At 53.7% G+C, this 20,698-nt stretch overlaps 1 protein-coding gene across 5 annotated transcripts in view; it reads right to left on the reverse strand.

Moving 5' to 3' along the window:
* The window catches only part of DOT1L (DOT1 like histone lysine methyltransferase), a 77,824-nt gene extending 59,951 nt beyond the window's left edge, over positions 1-17,873 (reverse strand). For 3 of the 5 annotated variants that reach the window (XM_051810569.1, XM_051810570.1, XM_051810568.1), the window contains exons 1-2: positions 17,399-17,873; positions 1,027-1,070 (exon numbers count right to left, since the gene is read on the reverse strand). In XM_051810569.1, the coding sequence (XP_051666529.1) occupies positions 1,027-1,070; positions 17,399-17,479 (125 nt within the window). In that variant the 5' untranslated portion in view covers positions 17,480-17,873. The remainder of the gene's footprint in view (positions 1-1,026; positions 1,071-17,398) is intronic. The other 2 variants (XM_051810571.1, XM_051810572.1) reach the window with 1 other exon arrangement.
* Between the last annotated feature and the right edge of the window lie 2,825 nt (positions 17,874-20,698).

A 20,698-nucleotide genomic window follows, 5' to 3' on the forward strand; every position in this document is an offset into this window, starting at 1 on the left:
CCTGAGCCCCCTCAAAAGGGTCTTCCCAACAACCCCCCAGCAAGTGATGCCACAAGACCCCAAGGCACAGGATTTTGTCCCCAGCAGTCCTGGCAGCAGCAGTGGCAGTTCTTGTGGCAAGGCTCTGGAGTTAGAAAAAGGAGTTTCTTGAGAAGACAAATTCCCAGCTCCAGCCCCATTCCACATCCTCTCTCCCCCCAGAGCTTGGGAAATGCTCTGATTTCACATGTGTGATGTTCTCCAGCACTGGCTCCCACACTGGGAGCACACAGGGCTCACCACCTCTTCCCAGGCCACACAGGACCAAATTCTGAGCTCAGGGGACTCTGCAGGTAAAACCCCTCAGAGCTCACCTGTACCTGCACCACTAAAGGAGCTCAAACCATCCCAACCTGCTGCAAACACAGCCCTGAGCCCAGGGAAGGATCCAAACCAGGGAACAAGAACAGCTGAAATGTGGATAACACTCCCCATCCCTCAGGTGTTGGGGAATTTCTGTTCCTGTTTAACAGAAGTTGTTCCAATGCAAGTCACCTCCTAACCCTGGGCAAGGACAGCAGGAACCACAGCCAGGGTTGGGAAATCCTCTGGCCTCTGCCCCTCAGAGCTGTCTGTCACCTTTATCCTCCCATTCTCCCCACTCCACAAGGAATGCTACAGGGACATCACTGCCAAACAACCCAGAGCAACAGGGGAAAGGGAGAGGGTGGGGGGAGGCCAGACCAGGACTCAGCACATCCAGCCAAGGCTGTTTTCTTAACCTTGTGTGTCCACAGTTCAGACACAAACTGCTTTAATAAGCATTAAAGCTGAACATCACCACTCGAGTTTAATTCTGTTCAGAACAGAATGGAATATGGGGAGATAAAACAAAATCTACTTGCCAGGGAGCTTTGGATTGCAACAAATTCAGCTTAGAAAATAACTTTACATGGCAAGGGCTGCCCTGCTCTGCGTCCTGGCCCCAGACAGCCCTGCCCTGGGCTGCAGGGAGGCTCAGGAAGGGTCCCAGCACCCAACACTCACCGAATGGTCTCAATAATTTCATGAGCAGCATCATGGTGTTTGTCCTGAAACAAAAAGAAAAGAGACATCAGGAGCTGTTTGTCAGGGGTTTACAAGAATCATGATATTTTCAAGAATAAATGACACACAATATTTTTAAGGACACCAAGCATACTGTGTAAGGAGCCATTGACTGCCACCCAGGTCATTCAAATGAGTCCTCTAAGGAAAAAAATAAGCTTAAGGACATATTTTTCGTGTTTCTATGGAGTAGCAAAACACTGACAGGAAGGAACTGTCATTCCACTGATTTCTCTGTCATTCTCTGCCATCAGGAACTGTGGAGCTGGAATCCTTGGAGGATTATTGGGATGCAGCAGGTACTTGAGTGCAAATTCCCACTGAACAGCTGATTCCATCCAGCATCTGGCACAAGCTCCCAGCTCCAGATGGGCAGGGAGAGTCTGGCCCAGGGAATGGCTTTCTAAAATCAGGCATCAAATAAACAGTGGGAGAGGATTCAGTGCAGGAAAAATACCCTCCTAGCATACAGACACACACACACAAAGAGAGATGGAGCCTTTTTCAGGAGCTGAAAACCAAAACACATTAAATCTTGTGTGAGACACAGGGGTTTTTGATTTAATTTGAGGGTTTACTCAGGAGCAACAGAAGCATGAGTGGGTTTAGCAAATCATCCCAAATTCGTGCTAACAAAGCCCTTGGAGCTGCATTTGTATGCACCAGGCTACAAAAAAAAAATCTATTTTAGGGAAGCTGCTGGAGTTCCTACACACATTGTTGTATCCAGCCTTAGTTACCAGGGCCCATCTGCACCGAGCTGGGGTTATATTTAGATGTTTGTCTCTGGAAGTGGCTTTGACCTTTTAATTAGAGTCCTGTACCTAAGGACCTTCCAGAGTTACAAGTGTCAGGGCTCTCAAATCATCTGCCTTGTTTCCTGCTGCAGAAATGTCAGTTCTGTGCAGTCACCAGGGGGAAATTCTGCAGCCAAGGGCAGGGACAGGTAACAGAAAGCAGAGGACTGGAAAGGAATGGAAGAAGACAAGCACTGGAATGGAAGAAGACAGATGACAGAAAAGGGTTGGATTCTCTCTATTTCAAGACATGACAGAAATCAAATAAAAGCTTTTTCCATCAGTATCTCAGCTTTCCTTTTTCCATGAGGAAACAGATTCCCCCTTGTGTTGGGATCAGCCAGCCTTGCAGAAGTTCTCATCCCAAGAAACTTGTACACAGCCCTTCAGATACCTGGTTAAAAATCCAGGGACAGAGGGAGGGACAGGCAGCCTTTCCCAAGGGCTGTCCCCCTTCCAGTCCTTGAGGGGGGTTATCAAAAGGAGGAAGAGGGACTTTGTGCACAGGGAGGTAGTGACAGGACACAGGGAATGGCTTCCCACTGCCAGAGGGCACATTGGGAAAAATCCTTCCCTTTGAGGTGGGAAGGGGCTGGGATGGAATTCCCAGAGAAGCTGTGGCTGCCCCAGCCCTGGAAGTGTCCAAGGTTGGATCAAAGGAATAACCTGGGCTAGTGGGAGGTGTCCCTGCCCATGGCAGAGGTGGGACTGGATGGGCTTTAAGGTCCCTTCCACACAAACCATTCCAGGATTCTTTGCCCTCTCACCCCTGTGCCTGTGTTTCCTCCAGCCCATGGCACGGGCTGGCACAGCCCAAACCAATAAACAGTCACCCAGGAATGTCAGGTAAGGAATTCCTTTGATGAATCCTGGCCTAGAAACCAGGGAAGCAACTGCACTAAAAGCTGCTCCTGCCTCTCAGTGCACACAGGAGAGTGTGTTCTGTGTTCTTTTCCATGTGCACTGAAGGGAGAGCACAAGAGGGGAGGAAACTTCTCTTGCTTCCCATTCCTTATCTGCCCCGTGTCAGAATAACCCAGGGCAGCAGCTCAGCCACAACCAGCCCCTGCAAACACTCCCATCTCACCACGTGCAGAATGATCCCAGCAGAGCCCCCTGGGCTGACCCAGCTCCCCCAGAAACTGTTCCTGCACAGTCACTCTTGGCTTTATCAGCACAAGCACATCCCACCAGAGCAGGGAATTCAGGCTTATTCTGCCATGACCATTTCCTCTGAGGAAGTTCTATCCCTCACTGATGGTTTGGACACTTGCAGTGGGAGCAGAGCACAGGAGAAACCCCTTGTCCTACAGGTCTTCATGAAAGCATCCCAATTAATTAACAGGTTCTTTTGCCTTGGCTTAAAAACTAAAAAATCAATAATAATAATAATAATAATAATTACAACTCACATCTACAACTACAGATCAGCCAATTTAAGCAGCTTCACAAACACAACCTCATGTGGAATCTCCAGCCAGAAGGGGCTTTTGAGCTTAGCTGGTGTCATTATTTGGAATAAAGGAATCAAATCCAGCTCCACATCTACTGTTGTTAAGCCTCTCATGTTGAAACACTTCCCAAATTTACTGTGCTCTATAACCAACATTCCTTGGCCAAGCAGACAAGCTCCCAAGGTCTCGTGCAAGTCCTGCAAAGAACGTCAAATATGTTCTGCTACGTCTCTTCAAAGCAGAGCTGGCCATGGAAAATGGAGGGGAGACACGGGAAAACAGATCTGAAGGGAACACAGAGCAGTTTCCCTTTCCTTAGAGAAAATTCCAGCCCAATTTCAACATGGTTGTAAGATTTAATAAGAAGAGACATTTAACAGCACCAGCCATCACGTCTGTGCTCAGGCAACTGTTTGTGGCACTGACAGAGAGTCTGAAGGAACCAAAAGCCAAGTGGAATAGAAATGTCCTCAAATCCCTGACCCTGCTCCAGCCTCTGCCATGACCCTCCAAACCCCCCAAATCCCTGACCCTGCTCCAGCCTCTGCCATGACCCTCCAAACCCCTGACCCTGCTCCAGCCTTTCCCACCCACCTTCCCAACCCCCCCAAATCGATCCTTATATGGGCCATTCCCTTAAGAGTTGGACTCAATGGTCCTTGTGGGTCCCTTCCAACTCAGAATACTCTGGGATTAAATTCCCTGGGGCTGTAAAGGGTCCAGGTTACACCTGCTCTCCAAACTCCACTGGGTGTCTGCCACAGACCAATGTGTCTTCTTGGAAGGTTGATGGAGAGACTGGAGCAGGGACAGGGATTTAATCCCAGAATATTCGGAGTTGGAAGGGACCCACAAGGACCATTGAGTCCAACTCTTCAGGGAACAGCCCATACAGGAATCGATTTGGAGAGGTTGGGAAGGTGAGTGGGAAAGGCTGGAGCAGGGTCAGGGGTTTGGGGGGGTTGGGAAGGTTCATGGCAGAGGTTGGAGCAGGGTCAGGGGTTTGGGGGGGTTTGGAGGGTGGATGGCAGAGGCTGGAGCAGGGTCAGGGGGTTGGGGGGGTTTGGATTTTTGGGTGGGTGTGGGTGTTCTGTATCATTGTTCCTGCAGTGCCCAGGACCCACCCCAGCAGTGCAGCCCCACTGCAGTGCCCACAGGCTGTACCAGTGTCCTGCTGGCCCTGGCAGCCCTCAGAGCACCCTCCACCCTGCACTTGCAGTGCTGTTGGCAGTGAAACCTCCCTGGGAAGAGCCTCCCAGCCCAGCCCAGCCCATCCCTCATGGAATCCCACGTGCAGAGGCCCTTTGGCCGAGGCTCAAGAAGCCTCAGTGTTCTGTTCTCAGTCACGAGAGATGCCACGGTGCTCCCTGTCACGAAGAGCAGCTCCATTCACCCTCCCGGAGCTCCAGGCTGCTCCCCCTCCCTCCCGCAGCTCCCTACGTGCTGCTCCCTGGCCTGGCTGTACTTCCCAATGTTCCTGAATTTATGTTGCCTGGGACGCCCTCGGAATCCTCAGAGCCACATAAATGGGAGCTTTTCATGAGACAAGCCCTTATCTCCCTAAGGTGGAAAGTGTTTAAAGAGTTGCAGTCGGGGTAATTACTGGCACTGCCCAAAGCTGTTCACAAGTTTAAAACAAACCAGACCCAACCACGCTGAGCTGCTGCAGCCAATTCCTCTCCAGCTGAACTTCTTGCAGAGTTCTGACTTTCCAACATAAAGGCTCAGTTTCATATTAAAACGTGAGTTCCTGGGGAAAGTTCAGTAATTTTTGCCAGTTTTCATTGGGGAAAAAAAAAATAACAGAAAGGAAGCACTTTTGAGAAAGTCACTTAAAGGAGAATCCAGCTTTCTATGGAAAGCAGTGGAATGCAGTTCCAGCCAGTTCCCATTCTTACACCAGCTTTCTCCATCCACATGTTCCTACAACTCCAGTCCCAGGAGTCTGGAGCCAGGAACACACCCAGAGCTGTTCCTGCGGGCACACAGTGCCCAGGAGCCCCCCAGCACACACAGCTCCTGCCCCACAGAGTCCTCCCCACACCCCCCTGTCGCCCCTCAGCCACCAGGATCCGTTTTCAGGAGTTTGATCTTTCCCTTCACCTCCTCATAAAAAAGAAACCTTTTGCATTTCGCAGCTACAAGAGGCCCCAATCTGTGCTTTAAAGGCCAAATAAGGCAGTGCCCAAAAGCTCTTCCCAAATATGTATGTTCATGCAGCCACTACCCCTTTCTACAACCATACTCTTTGTCTGCTAATCCCAACTAAAACATCATCAATATAAGCACAAGAAAACTAAAGCAGCCCCAATAATACATGTTATATAGAGAGATCAGCCTGCATGACATGACCAGTACCAGACCCAGCTCAGCTCTCTCTGCATAACTTTGTTCTACAAAGCACCAAATTCCTAATAAAACCAGCTAAATCTGACATTGTGCTGCAGAACAAGAGCAAAGTAAATTGAAAATTAGAGTTTGCTACGTTTCTGCCACAAGGTGGAAGTTGTAATTTGTAATTCCCCCAGTGTGGATGGTTTGGTTACATCAGTTTTTCGAGTTAACACCCCCTAAAGTATCTAAATGGCAGGATTTTGATATAATTCTGTGTTCCAGTACCACATCCCAGACTCCTGGGTGTATTTCTACAGGACTAGTTATCTCACAGTGCAACAATCCAGAGTCTAAAGCCAATTTCTAACCTAAAGCAACAGTTTTTAACTGGTTCTGTGTTTCTTCCTCAAACACAAAGAACGTGTTCAATTAAATTGGGTAGCAGGCATTGCCTGGAGCAAGAAACACCCCCCTGGTGCCCTTCCAAATTTACATCTTTTTATATTTAGGTTCTTCTTGTGAGACTGTGCTTGTCTTTGGGATGAGACTAAGTTGGGGCTTGAGGGTGAACACTATTTTTCTAGATTTCATTTCCCCAGGGATGGAGCTTGGAATAACCCAGGATAGTGGAAGGTGTTCCTGCCCATGGCAGGGGGTGGGCTTGGATGGGCTTTAAGGTCCCTCCCAACCCAAACCAGTCTGGGATTCCAGGAAAGTGGGATCCCTGTGAGATCTGATCACCTGCACAGGAAAGGCAGCAAAAAGGCAGCCCAAAAAAACCCCCAAACCTGAGGGGGAAACAAATGGTTTGGAAATCTGGATGAGCTCTTGAAAAACCAAAGGAAAAAAGGATATACATCTCAGGTGCTCTCACAGCACCACACACAGACCTTTAAACCCCTTTATCTCCAGAGACAGAATATGTGTTTCTGAGCCCAGCTTTGGCTGCCCAGACTAAACTGTCCCACAGCAGAAGCAACCCCTACCCTTGCACAGCCAGTTCAGTGACTCACCATCACACCTGCACCCCCAAAAGCAGGCCAGGTGACCAAAGCGGCTCTCCAGAAAGGTGCAAAGAGCCGTGCTCATCCCCGACAAGTGTCCCTTTGTCCAGGGTGTGATGTGGAAGCAAAGGTGAAACAACGCAGTTACAAACTAATCACCCGTTAATGAGCTGCTTTAACACCATCCGCTCCCGGCACCCCAGCCGGGGCACAGCTCCTCCCCAGCCCTGAACACTGACCCCAGTCATGGATTAACAGAAGTCATTTGGATTTGCCAAATTCTGATCTCCAAACGATCCATTTAACTCAGAAAACAAAAGAGGTCAGTCCCACCGGCCCCGGGTTTAAACAACAGCTTGGTTGCCTGCAGTGGCAGCTCTCTCCACAGGCAGCAGTCCATAAATCCAAGGGAGAGGAGGATGTTACAGCTGGAGACAAGATGGTGAGCAGAGATCAAAAAGATGGATTAGGAAAAGCCAATCAATCTTGCAGAAGGCTGGTGGGCCAAGTGCCTCTTTAATGCCCCTCTCCTCCCTCCATCTGGGGAGGAGGATCAGCATTTCTCTGGCACCAAGAAAAGCAACGTGGGCTCCTGCAGCTGCAGCTTCCCGGGAGCCAGGACAGCCTCCAGCATTCCGGGGGGCACAGGATGGCCCTGCAGCCCACAGACTTCAGCCTGGCAGGAGTTTGTGTTTCATCTCCCCCGAGGTTTAACTTCCTTCACACCTCGCCCAGGAAGAGCCACCAGCACACGGAGCATGTCCGTGGCCAACACACCTCCACGGGCTTCACAGGGGGCTGGGAAAGCCAAACCCACAGGAATTCCAGCTGCTGAACAAAGGGGAGATCTCAGGCTCTGTGTCCTGCCAGCTCTGCCTTCCAGCACTTGGCATTTTAAGGTTTTTGCCTCGTGCTTAAATACCAGTTACACCTGGAGTGAGGGGAAGTCTGCTCCACCCAGTACTTCGTGTTGGACACAGGGGCTTGGGTCAACGTCACCAGATTTTATCCCAAATCAAGACTGTGCCATTCACCTTCCACAGCTACAACCAAAGCACAATATTTCTTACCAAGTGAGACCAAAAGCCTTCTCTGAACCACCCAATTACTGCTGTTCCCTTAATCAAGAAAGTACAAGGCCATCCACAAGAATACATATATATTGGGATGTATACAAAGAGACCTCCTGCAGAGAACAGCTTGTGTCCATACTTTTCCTCCCAGCCTCAGAGAAAAGACAAGGAAGGGCTTTAAAATGTAGTCTTGGTAGCTCATCTCCCCCACAGCAAGAGGCAGAAAAGGCTGATGGAGTTCCAGCAGTCTGTAAGTTTATCGCCACACAAAATTAAATGGAAAACATGGAGGGCATTATGGTCTCTTTAATAAGGGCATTTAAAGAAAAGAAAATGTTGGCCCAAGATCCAAAATATACTAAAAATCACCAAGATAAAGGAAAAAGGCAAAGAGGATGCAGACTGCTCTGGATAATCACTTAGCATGGCTGCACCAGGGACCTGCAGCTCCCTGAGCCCCAGTAACAGGGGTTTGCCTTTGCACACAGCAATTCCAACTGTTGCTACGGACACTGCTCACACCCGGCAGGGAACGGTTCCCAAGGTACCTGCAGGAGGGGCTGCATAAATACATTACCAGGCAATGAGGCTGCAGGAGTGGCCAAGGCAGCAGCCACGCAGGACAGGCACGGCAGGACCCGCCGGCTCCGTCTGCACGAGCCAGACAGGAGGAGGAGTTCCAGCATGCAGGAACACAGGCTGGTTACAAATGCAATGGTGAGGAGTTCCAGCATGCAGGAACACAGGCTGGTTACAAATGCAATGGTGAGGAGTTCCACCATGCAGGAACACAGGCTGGTTACAAATATAATGGTGAGGAGTTCCAGCATGCAGGAACACAGGCTGGTCACAAATGCAGTGGTGAGGAGTTCCACCATGCAGGAACACAGGCTGGTCACAAATGCAGTGGTGAGGAGTTCCAGCATGCAGGAACACAGGCTGGTTACAAATACAACCCTGAGGAGTTCCACCATGCAGGAACACAGGTTGGTTACAAATATAATGGTTCTATGAAAATGCACAGGGGAATGCAACTATTGTGGTACAGCAGGACCCTCACTGGTATGTGCTGTTGCCCTCTCAGTGCAGTTTGAGGTGCTGCCACTGTTCCCACAGCAGGGCAGCTGGAGGGGGCTGTGGTGATGCCATGTGCACATGAACAGAGACACAGCTCTTGCTAGTCCTGGGACAGAGGGAACTGCTGGGCTTTCACTCCAGGGAACGAGGAAGGCACTTCACAGACAGTTTAACCCCACAGAGCCACCTGCTCTGCCACCACTTCCCCAAAACCCCCTCTTGCTTTGGGCCAGCAGTGCCTGTGCTCACACACAAAGGCAGGGGAGGCCTAAGCTAAGACTAAACTAAACCTCTGTGGTGTTTTGGTTCCCAGTTCAGCCCAGCAGTGCACAGACCCACCGTTCTGAGGGTGAGGGCAGCTCACACAGCCACAGCAGGAGTCCTTTGTACCTGCACATGTCCCAGCCACAAACCATCACCTCCCCTGGAACCCCAAAAGAGAAATAACCCCCCTGCAGCAGTGACTGGGGAGCACAAACCATCTCTGGTCTGACATCTCTACCCACTCTGACAGAACAAATCTTCATGGGAAACCTAGGGAAGGGGTACTGCTGGTAGAAACCATCACCCAGTCCCAAAACCGCTGGTGCTGAGGGCAGCCACCATCTCTCTCCCCACCCCACAGTCCCCCCACACCCTGGGTGGGTGCCGGGAGGAACCTCGGGGAATCTCTTCAGCCACCTGGTCCCACACCCTGTAAGGAAAACTGGCAGCCAAAGGGAAGCTCCTGCAGACAACACCACCTTAAATAACCATCTCACATTCTGAAAGACAGCTCAGCCTTGGACAGCTCAGAAATCCTGCTCCTCCTTAACACACACAAATATTCTACATATCAGAAATCAGCAATAAAAACTTGTACTCTTTCTGAACCCACCAGGCTCCTGAGGAAAGGTGTTCTGTGAGGGACAAAAGTGAACTATGAATGGATATGTTTTTTCCTCCATAAGCTCCAAATTGCAGAGCAGAGCAGGGACCCAGTGCAGGTTCTGAACAGACAATATCAAATGCCAACCACTTTTTACAAGCTTCTATTTTAAATCCTTGTAAGTGTGATATCACAAACACAGCAATGACCATTTGTTGTAGTAAGCAGGGATGGAAACCAAAGCAGGATCCATACAGACTCCAAACCCAGCTCCAGAGGCCACCTTGAGACACCCTCTGATCTCCCAGGTCTTGCTGCCAACAGAGATGGAAACCAGAGGGAATCACCTGAATCCCAGTGGAAAGCTTCCCAGGAAGCTTCATTCATCCAGGAATGAAAGAGCAGTCTCCAAAGCTCAGTTTTTAGAGTTTCAGAAGTTTACACTGTCAAACAATAATATTGCTGAGCCCTAAGAAGTAAATGACATTAATGCCAAAACCTCAGGAAACTGCCCTTCACACTCACAGAAAATATCACAAAAATAGTATCAAAATCCATTCATTTTCTACTAAGGACCTTGCTGAGAACTTTCTGTGGTGTTTGGTTTGCTAAAGTTTCCAATGCTTCATTAACCTGCCTTCAGTAGCTCCTGAGATTTTTCATCCAACACTGAGAAGTCCTTTCAGTGCAAATTTTTAGAAGACTCTCATTCACTCGTGAAATGAAACAAACCAAAACACTCTGAACAGGAACTCTGTCGTTATTCACAGATCTGGACCTATCTATGAAACCATCATTTCCTGCTGCAAAATATACTCACCCTCTTCCTATGCTCTAAAAATAGTCCCTACTCAGCTTGATATCTATAGCAGCATGTGGCCAATTCTGTATATTCAGCTTTGTTTCTTGTTCCTCCTCAGAGTTAGTTTTGTCTTTAATAATCACCATGAAAATAAATATATTATGTTCACAATATGAACTTTTCCTCCTTCTGTGGATCTTTCTGCTAGGAAGGAGAAAATAAATTAAGCAAAAATACGTTGAGATGCTTTATGATTATCAATCTGTGATAAAGACACTAAGGGACAAAAAAACCCCTCACCCCTGGTCCTTGTGTTGATCATTACAGTACAAAGCTTTAATCAGACAGTTAAAGGTTAACTCAGAGCAGGAAGGGAAAAAAAACAAGTCAGTGTGAAAGGAGGAAAAGAAAGAAGGAAGAGAACCAAATAGACATATGGATGTCTGGGGAGGGTGATTAAATTCCCCATAAATCTCACATAGCAAGAGGTAAGATATTTTGCCTAAATTCCCAGGAGGGCCACAATTCAGTCCCATATCTGACTTGAAAGGATAATCATCTCCATAGATAATCAGGCTGCCAGGAAGGACAAGAGCTGGGGCTGCTCGTGGTGGCACCAACTTCCCTTGGCACCCTGAGAGCTTCCAGTGCTGTGTCCCACTGGAACTGATGGGTGAGTTTGTGGGTGGATAAACTGGAATTGTCTGAGCTGGAACTTTGGCCAGAACAGGCACATTAATCCTCACTCATCTACTGATGGAAAAAAAAAAACACGGGAAAAGCAAGTGATCTTGGACAGCTACTCTGTCTTCCAACAGTCACCTTTCAGATAAATAAGTTACAAGAAAAAATAAAGACTAGTGTGGTCTTGAGATGCACGACAAGAGAACAGCTTCCACTTTTCAGACAGAAATACTGGGGGGAAAAGTGCCTGTTAAGTGAACTCATGATTTATCTTGTATCCAGCGGGTCAGAGCTCGGAACAAAAGCCAGTCTGAGAACTGAACAAGCACCGATTGTCACCCGGGGCAAGTTATACTTCAAAGGGTAAAGCCCCGAAGGAAACTGCTCTTCTGCGCTCCCCACGTGCTGCACAATTAACCACCGTGCTGCACAATTAACCACCACAGGGCTCGCCTGCCTCCCCCCAGGAGCACATTTGGGGGCCCTGTGGCTCTGGGGAGAGCACAACGGGCAGAGAAAATGATGCAACTGTGCCAACTCTGTCATTTGGTTGTGGAGATTTGCCGGGCAGGAGAGAAACCCGAGTGCTTTTGGAATTCCCGAGTCATTATCGCCCAGTTTTGCCCCACTCCAGGTGTTTTTACAAGCGGGGAGGGCAGAGGGGTGTGGAAAAATCAGAAGTTTGATGATGCTTTCAGACCTTTCCTTGACTAGAGAAGTTTCTCTAAGTGATTAGTCATCCCCACAAACATTTCCCAACGAGCTGCATCACCAGCATCTCCCAGCTCGGAGAAATCCCCTCAGCTCAGCCACGGCCGCCGAATCGCTGGCCGATTACTCAGGGGTGAGGAGGCTTCGCCTGGCAAAGGCAGAGCAACAGTTTCCCCGCTGCCACCCCCTCCCCGGGCAGGCGGTGACTCACATTTCAGAGCAGGGCGGGGGGGCCGCGCTCTGCAAACACTGCAACATTTTTTCCCAGCGCAGATCTTTCCAGCGATCCCGTTCCCAGAGCCGCCCCACACGCGGGTCCCGCGGGCGCCGCGTTCCCGACCGCCGGCCGGGACTCGGGGGGGCTTCACCGCGACCCCCCGCACATCCCACCGCTCCCTCCGCCACAACCCCATCCCGGGGAAAAGGAGAGGCACGTGCAAAACCTGAGGCTGTTCTCCATCAGCTCGGAGCGGAGGATGGATGAGGACGGGATGGAGGAGTGCAGGGGAAACGGCAAGGGGCAGGGGGCGTCGGACCACCCTCAGCAGCTCCAGCCCCGAGGGAACGATTTAGCTCCAATTTGGGACCTTCCCAAATTGATCTACAACTCCGTGCCACGGCTCTCAACCTGCCCAGCTGCCTGGGAAAGTTACTCATCAGAGAAACTTCCCGGGAAAGGTGAGTGACACACACAAAAAAAGGATGAAACTCCCAAACAAGGTCTGTTATTCATCTCTCCTGTTGATCTTTCATTTCAAAGGTGATGCTCCCCGCTGGGCTGTGATTTTCATTATCAGGGCCTGCCCTTGAGCTTTCCCTGCACAGCACATTCCTCTGGTGACAGAATGCTATCAGCTGGATCAGGACAGTGGAGACAGGGAAAAAAACCCACCACAGACACACTCTGCACCCCCCAACCTGCACACAGTGCAGCAGTACCACGTTTGTACCCCATTACTGCCAGGAGCAGCCACACACACCTCTCCAAGTGCAGGGTGATGCTTTGACAACACTCAATTAGAAAATGAGAATTTTCTTGCCATCGCAGCAAGTGGAAAGTCAGCAGCAACAAGGAGGAACACAGACAAAACAAGGAATTATTCAAGCCAGACTTCTCATCCCAGTTGCTAATTTGGAGGTTTAGGCTTGAGCAGCTCAGGGCAGAGGCACCTGACTCTGGTAAGATGTGCACAGTGACATCAGCAGGACTGTCCCCTCCTGGCACAGAGGAAGAGGAAGGGAACAAAACTGGTAGAAGATTAAAAAAATGGTATTAACATATGGTAAATATGGTAGAAGATAAATAAGTTCTTCCCTGTGAGGGTGGGGAGGCCCTGGCACAGGTTGCCCAGAGAAGCTGTGGCTGCCCCATCCTGGAAGTGTCCAAGGCCAGGTTGGATCAAAGGAGCAACCTGGGCTGGTGGAAGGTGTCCCTGCCCATGGCAGGAGGTGGAAGGAGATGAGCTTTAAGGTCCCTCCCAAACCAAACCATTCTATAAGTCTGTACCCAGGGCAAGACCCTCCTGGGATCCCCAGGGACTCCCCCCCCAGCAGCCTGGGCTGCAGGAGGAGTTGCCAGGGGCTGTCACTGCACAAATCCTCGGCCTTCACGAGTCAAACAGGGAGGGAGGAACAGGACACATGGAGATCTGACACACACAGAGGCTTCCAGTCACCTTTTGGGGGATTGCCATTCACCAGGGAACAGAGCACAGCGAGGGCAGATGCCTCAGTCTGAAACTTGAAAGGACTTGCTCACTATTGGCCGTGACAGGCACTGAGTCACTCACAGCCAGGGAAGGACACGGTGTCTCAGCCACTCCAAGCCACCACCAGGCCCTCCCTCACCACCTGGCTGTGCCTCCTGTCCCCTGTGTCACCACTGACTGTGTCACCACTGACTGTGATCAGTGCAAGCCTTAAGGGGATAAAAGAGCCCTGCTGTCCTCTCTCTGACAGCCTGCAAACAGGCTTTTCCACATTCACCAACTCGAGTGTTGCAATAGGGTGCAGACCAGCAAACATCGATTTTGGGGACAATTATCAGCTTGAGCAGCTCTGAACCTCCAGTTGCTCAGTTCTGTGTACATACAGTCCCTCACTCGTGCCACAGATGTATCAGCAGAACTGGGTAACACCAAACTGTAGAGCTGATCCAGATGAAAAAAAAAGAAAAAACCCACACACAAAAAAACCCCAAATCCCCCACAGCACCCTACAGGCCTTTTTCCCTCCCCCACATGCAGCAGGCTGGGACTCTAAGCAGGAACTTGTCAAGAGGAGTTCAAAGTCCAACCTGAGACACCTCACAGACCAGGCAGAGCTTATCGTGGTACGAAAAAATCCCCATGTTTAAACCTAATCCAGATTCAGCTTTAACTACAGCAAAAGTCCGAGACAAGAGCATGAACCATTTTAAGGAAAATTCTGTGGAAAAAAACTAAATATCTCAAGTCTTAGGACCAAACAGGACTTCACCTGTAGTCTCCATCAGATGTAAGTAATGAGTTGTGCACAGCAATATTTGAGGTACCACTACAAACACCCCCCCACGGGCAGCAGCCTGTTTAAACCACCTGGACCCATTAACTCTCAACTAAATGCTTTCTTTATCTGGCCTGTATCTCGGCCAGCACCAAAATGAAAACGTTCATCCCATATCAGTGGTCTCTGAGAAGCCGAGCCCGGCAGAAGGCAGGGCAGGTCCGTGGGGCTGGAGGAGTTAAGCGGAGCACAAAGGAGTACACTCACTCCGGCTCTGATTAAGCGGGGCAGTCACCAACACAGAGGTCAACATCAGAAAATATTTCGTGAGTCACGAGGAGAGCTTACTCACCGTGCACCATCCAACTTACTCATCGCAGTGTGGCACGGCCGGCACGGCTCGGCCTCCCCGGGGCACCGCGGCCTTTCCCGGGCCGGCGGAAGGCGGGGGAAGAGCCGCACTTTCGGTTTTGTGTGGAAGCCAGTGGGAGGCTGGAGCTGCTCCGCCACCGCTCTCTCCTCCCACGGCCCTAATTACACTGGCAGGGAAATACATGTTTCACATCAGCCTCCCCGGCTCTTTTAGCGTCCCAACCAGCCCGGCAGCCGGGCTATTATGCGGGCTCAGCAGTCTGAGGAGACCCCACTTTTCCTATTACACGAGAAATAAGCAGCAGCCCGGCAATAGAGAGCCACGGTATTAATGCAGGCACCCATTAATAGGGGAGATCAGCCTTTTACGCGGCAGCACCGACGCCGCTAATTTAAGATGTAGTAAGAGCATAAAAATAGCCAAGTTACTCAAGGCAGGGTTACATCACCCCACGGAACCCGTCACGCAGCAGGTTTACAATACACAGCCTCGGATGTTGGGAAAGATGATTCCCTGCCAGTCCTGCTGCTCTCACCAAAAATAACCCGCCAGGACCCTGAGCTTCCCCTCCAGCTCCCTCTGGAAAACACACCTAACTTCCAACGGGAAACTGCAAGAACGCTGCTAAATAAAACCACCTGAAGCATGTTTTCCCCCCCCACTCAGGTATCCCACCTTGCTCGCTCAGAACCACACAGCAGCACGAGTGGTGAAACTAAGAAATGTTGTGCTTACGTCAAAGAGAGCCGAGCTCTCAAACCAAACCGCCTCGGTGCTGCCGGCGAAGCACGTCTGCAGTTCAGCAGAGCACAATGTCAGCAGGCCACGGGCAGAGGGATTTGCTCCCGAAGCTCCAGGGTTCACCCGGAGCACGCGTGCCCTCGCACGCAGCCCGACCTGCTCCCCAGAGCTGCAGGGGGGGACATCGGTGGGCTCCAGATGAACCAGGCACTCGGAACGACTGGGGAAAAGCTGGCAGTGGGAAGGGGACACTTTAAGGGCAGGACGTTCGGGGTGTCTCCCGGCACATGGGGATCGCCTCCCCCCCGCATTTCTGGTTAAGAGGAAGAAATTAATTCCCCAGAATTTGTTCTTCTCCTGGGGAAGAAATTCTATGTGCTCTGCCATCTTCAGAACCAGCTGCTCAAGTTCTCCTGAATTAACCAAATCCTCATTTCCCATGCTGCAAAACACACGTTTCACCCTTAAAATAAAGGGCGAGGGGGGTGGGGGGTCGGTTTTTCGTTTTTTAAGCCTGTAGGGATCTTTGTGAAAAGGTAGAAAACCATCCCTCCCTCTCAGATTAACCCCTATCCTGTGTAATCTTTAACCTCTGCCTCGCACAACCTGCCGAGGGAACACGAGTTAATATTTGGCGACGCGCAGAAAAACCCGAACCGGTCATCGCTGTACTTTCAGTTTCTGACAATTTGAGCAGAGCGCGCGCCCGCCAACACGGCTGACAGGGAAACAGGGAAACAGGAAAAGTGCCTCCCCAGCGCCGCCGGGGCCGGCCCCGCACACACGGCAGCGGCCGGCGCGGAGCGCGCCCGGGGAGGCAGGGACACGGCAGCAGCTCCGCAGGGCTCGTCCGAGCCCGCAGCCATCTCCCCTGCCACGAGCGAGATATTTCTAATCGTTCACACACAGGCGCCTCGCGATTGCCAAGAGAGCAACAACACCAGCAATATCAGCTGCCCCAGCCCGTGTGTCCCGGCGTGTTCTCACGTACCGCAGCAAAGCCTGGAACACAGGGATAATCAACAGTGCTCGGGCCGGGCAAAATACACGGGGAGATTTTTCCTTTACCAACTGTTCGCTAAGGTGCTACAAGCGGCGCGAAAAACCGCTCAGGGGTTGATAGGGAGCCTACACGCATCCAAAAATACCCTCCGGAGCCTTTCGGCTCCCGTGGGATTGTCACTAATTCGAACGTGGACATTGTTATCAAGGTCACACATCGCTCGCCCGGGCTCGGCGGAAAGTCGGGCAAGTTAGGGAAAAACGCGGCTGGGTAAGTAAGCGAGGACAAGTGACATTTTATTTGGGAGCACGAGGGCTGCGGCTGGCTCGGAACGGAGCTGGGCATAAATAAAAAGGGGAGCTCCAAGGGCACGGCCGGAGGGGGGACTGGCAGCAGCCTGTGACACCCAGCGCTGGCTCCCGACCCCCGAGCAGCGCTCGCCGCCGCTCCTTCCCAGCCTGCGGCTGCTCCCGGGGGTCCCCGCGACCACCCGGGAACACCCACCCTTCCAGCGCCGCTGCCCGGCCGGAGTCCCCGCATTCCCACCCCGGCTCCGAGCAGCCCCCGGTTATTACCCGGCCACACGAGCCCAGCTCAAGGGAAAACACGAAAACTTTTCATTAACCAGTCCTCCTCCTCCCCGCCCTTCGGTTTTAGTCAACCAATTATAAAATGAAATCGGGGATTTGACTTCCAGGGCGAGCGGCGGCGGCACCCGGGGCCAGGGCTCTGGAAGAGGCGGGGGGGGACGACCCCGGGGGGATCATCCCGGCCGAGGGAAGGGGGGGATCATCCCGATGGATCCCGGGAAGGGCCCGAGGGACGGGGGAGCGACCGGCGAGAGCCGCGGCCGGGGCAGGGCCGGGGGGCGCTGACAGGGCAGGTGCGGGGCCCGGGCCATACTCACGTAGACGGGCAGCGGCCACGGGTACACGGCGGGCTCGGCTCCCACGGGCGACTTCAGCCGCAGCTCCAGCCTCTCGCCCATGTCGGCAGCCGGAGGACGAGGCGGCGGCGGCCCCGCACCATGCTAAGAGGGGCCGGCCGGGGCGGGGTGCGGCGGCCGGGCCGGGCCGGGGGGCGTGTGCGCGGTGCGGGGGGCGGCGGGGGCGGCGGGAGGGGCGGCGGGCGCGGGGCGGGGGGCGGCGGGCCCGGCCCTCCCTCTATTGTCGTTGGCGGCTCGCGGGGCTCTCGGGCGCCGCCGCCATCTTGGGCCGGCGTGAGGCGAAGCACAATGAGAGGCGCCGGGGCCGGGCCGGGCCGGGCCCGAGCGACGCGACAGACGCGGGGAGGGAGGGCGGGAGGGAGGGGAAGGGGCGGGCGGGGGGAGAGAGGGGCGGGCGCGGCCGCGGGGTCCCTCCCCCGCGCCTTCCCTCCCTCCCCCACTGTCCTCAGCTGCCCCCGCACCGCGCGCGCTCCCGCAGCCCCCCCGCACCCCCCGCCTCGGGGACGCGCCGGGGAGCGCGGGGACAGGGGACAGGGTGGCACATGGGACAGGGTGGCACATGGGCACGGGAGAGGGCCGGGCTGGGCGAGACATGGGTGTGACATGTGTGTGACATGGGTGTGACATGTGTGTGACATGCGTGAGGGTGGCACATGGGCACGGGAGAGGGCCGGGCTGGGCGTGACATGGGTGTGACATGCGTGTGACATGGGTGTGACATGCGTGTGACATGCGTGTGACATGCGTGTGACATGCGTGTGACATGTGTGAGGGTGGCACATGGGCACGGGAGAGGGCCGGGCTGGGTGTGACATGTGTGTGACACATATGAGGGTGGCACATGGCACAGGAGAGGGACAGGCTGTGGTGGGACATGTGTGTGACAGGATGAAGGTGGCACATGGGCACGGGAGCAAGATGGGCTGTGGTGTGACGTGTGTGACACGCGTGAGGGTGGCACATGGGCACAGGAGAGGGACAGGCTGCAGTGTCACACACATGTGACAGGGTGAGGGTGGAACACAGAGCCCAAGGGCCGTGCAAGGTTGGAGCACCCACCTGTGGCATGGCACAGGGCTGGCACACACGTGTGAAGGTGCAGGGCTGGCACACATGTGAGGGCACAGGGATGGCATACATATGTAACATCACAGGGCTGGCACACATGTGTGAGGACACAGGGCTGGCACACACATGTAACATCACAGGGCTGGCACACGTGTGATGACACAGGGCTGGCACACATGTAACAGCACAGGGCTGGCACACATGTGTGATGACACAGGGCTGGCACACACATGTAACAGCACAGGGCTGGCACACGTGTGATGGCACAGGGCTGGCACGCATGTAACAGCACAGGGATGGCACACATGTGAGGGCACAGGGCTGGCACACACATGTGATGACACAGGGCTGGCACACACATGTAACAGCACAGGGATGGCACACGTGAGGGCACAGGGCTGGCACACACATGTAACAGCACAGGGCTGGCACACACATGTGATGACACAGGGCTGGCACACACATGTAACAGCACAGGGCTGGCACACCCGTGTGAGGGTCACAGTTCACTGGAAGAACCACCCAAGCCCACGTGGCTCCTGGTGCAAAGTCTGTGCCCGAGGGACACGGAGGTTTGCACAGGCAGGGGGTGTGGGTGGCTGTGTGGGTGGGTGTGTGGGGGGGTGGCATGTGGGGACACAGGTGAGGGTGCCAGGTGGTGCCGGGGGCTCTGCACAGCTCGGAGGAGGAGCTTTCCTGGGATGGGGCACCCAGAGCCCGTGGCAGAGCCGAGCCATGGCACCGAGGCAGCCCCGTGTGTGCACCGGGGTCTGCTGGGGACGCGGGGACAGAGGGACAGGGGGACGCGGGGACAGAGGGACAGGGGGACACGGGGACAGAGGGACAGGGGGACACGGGGACAGAGGGACAGGGGGACACGGGGGTGGGTCCGCTGGCTGCAGACACCCAGCACAGCAGATGTAGGTGCTGCCCGGAGTGCTGCCCTACAGCCCGGGGTAACCCGACAGGAGCACTGGGGCACCCCAGGGCTGGGCACGGACCGCGCTGGGCAGTGCCCTGGGTGGGCTCAGGAGCTGCGACACCGCCGGGAGCTCCGCAGTGTCGCGGCAGGAGCTCCGGGACAGCGGTTTGCATTTCTATAGGTGCCAACTGCGGCAGCGACGGCCTTTGCATGTCTATAGGTGCCCAGCTGGGCCATTAAATCGGGCAGAGCCTCCTCCCTCCCGGCCTTTTGGGTGAGAATTGCCCTCTTCCGGGGCCTGGTGGGCGAGGGGACATCTGGGTGACCTGCCACCCTGCCCTGGGGTGTGGGGACATCTGGGTCACCTGCCACCCTGCCCTGGGGTGTGGGGACATCTGGGTCACCTGCCACCCTGCCCTGGGGCACAGGGACAGGAAGGATGTGCTCCAGCCAGGACTGTGCCGGCTGTTGGGGGCCACTGAGCCGGGCTTTGGCACCAGCCCAGGGTGCCCCTGTGTCAGTGGGGTCTCATCCCATCCCCTCCTGCGCTGGGATGAGGCTCCGGGGCCAGGCAGAGCTGCCTGCTTCCATGGGGCCTCTGCAAATCCTTTGGGATGTGGCTCCCTGCACCCCAGCAGGGCAGGGGGACAGCCTGGATTTGGGCTGAGAACTGGCACTGTGGCTGGGGCACAGTCTGGGCTGCCGGGCTCCTTCTCCGGGTGCTGTGGGAGGGGGTGCCCCGTGCCTGAGATGCCTCTGGAGCAGAGCAGGATATTGTCAGAAAGGAGCTGGTACATTATTTAACACCCGCATTTCCTGACGAGTCTCTGCCTTCCGTGGAGACAAGGAGCTGGTTATTTGGGGCACTCACACAGCCCTGTGACAGGGCCATGGGCTGGGATGGGTCCCTGTCCCCACAGCCCTGTCCTTGTCCCCACAGCCACGTCCCTGTTCCTGTCCCCACAGCCATGTCCCTGTCCCCACGGCCACGGCCCTGTCCCCATGGCCATATCCCTGTTCCTGTCCCCACAGCCATGTCCCTGTTCCTGTCCCCATGGCCATATCCCTGTCCCCATGGCCATGTCCCTGTCCCCACGGCCATGTCCCTGTCCCCATGGCCATATCCCTGTCCCCACGGCCACGTCCCTGTCCCCACAGCTGCTCCCTCATCCAGAAATGCCTCCAAACTCATCCAGTCTTCTCTTTGTATCCTTCCCCCTCCAAATGCCCGTACGTGCAGAAAGCTCCATGACTAGGAAAGCTTTTCTAAA

The sequence above is a fragment of the Manacus candei genome, unplaced genomic scaffold (genome assembly GCF_025592945.1).
Source record: "Manacus candei isolate 608988 ecotype Guabito, Panama unplaced genomic scaffold, ASM2559294v1 h1tg000078l, whole genome shotgun sequence".
In the NCBI taxonomy this organism is placed as follows: domain Eukaryota; kingdom Metazoa; phylum Chordata; class Aves; order Passeriformes; family Pipridae; genus Manacus; species Manacus candei.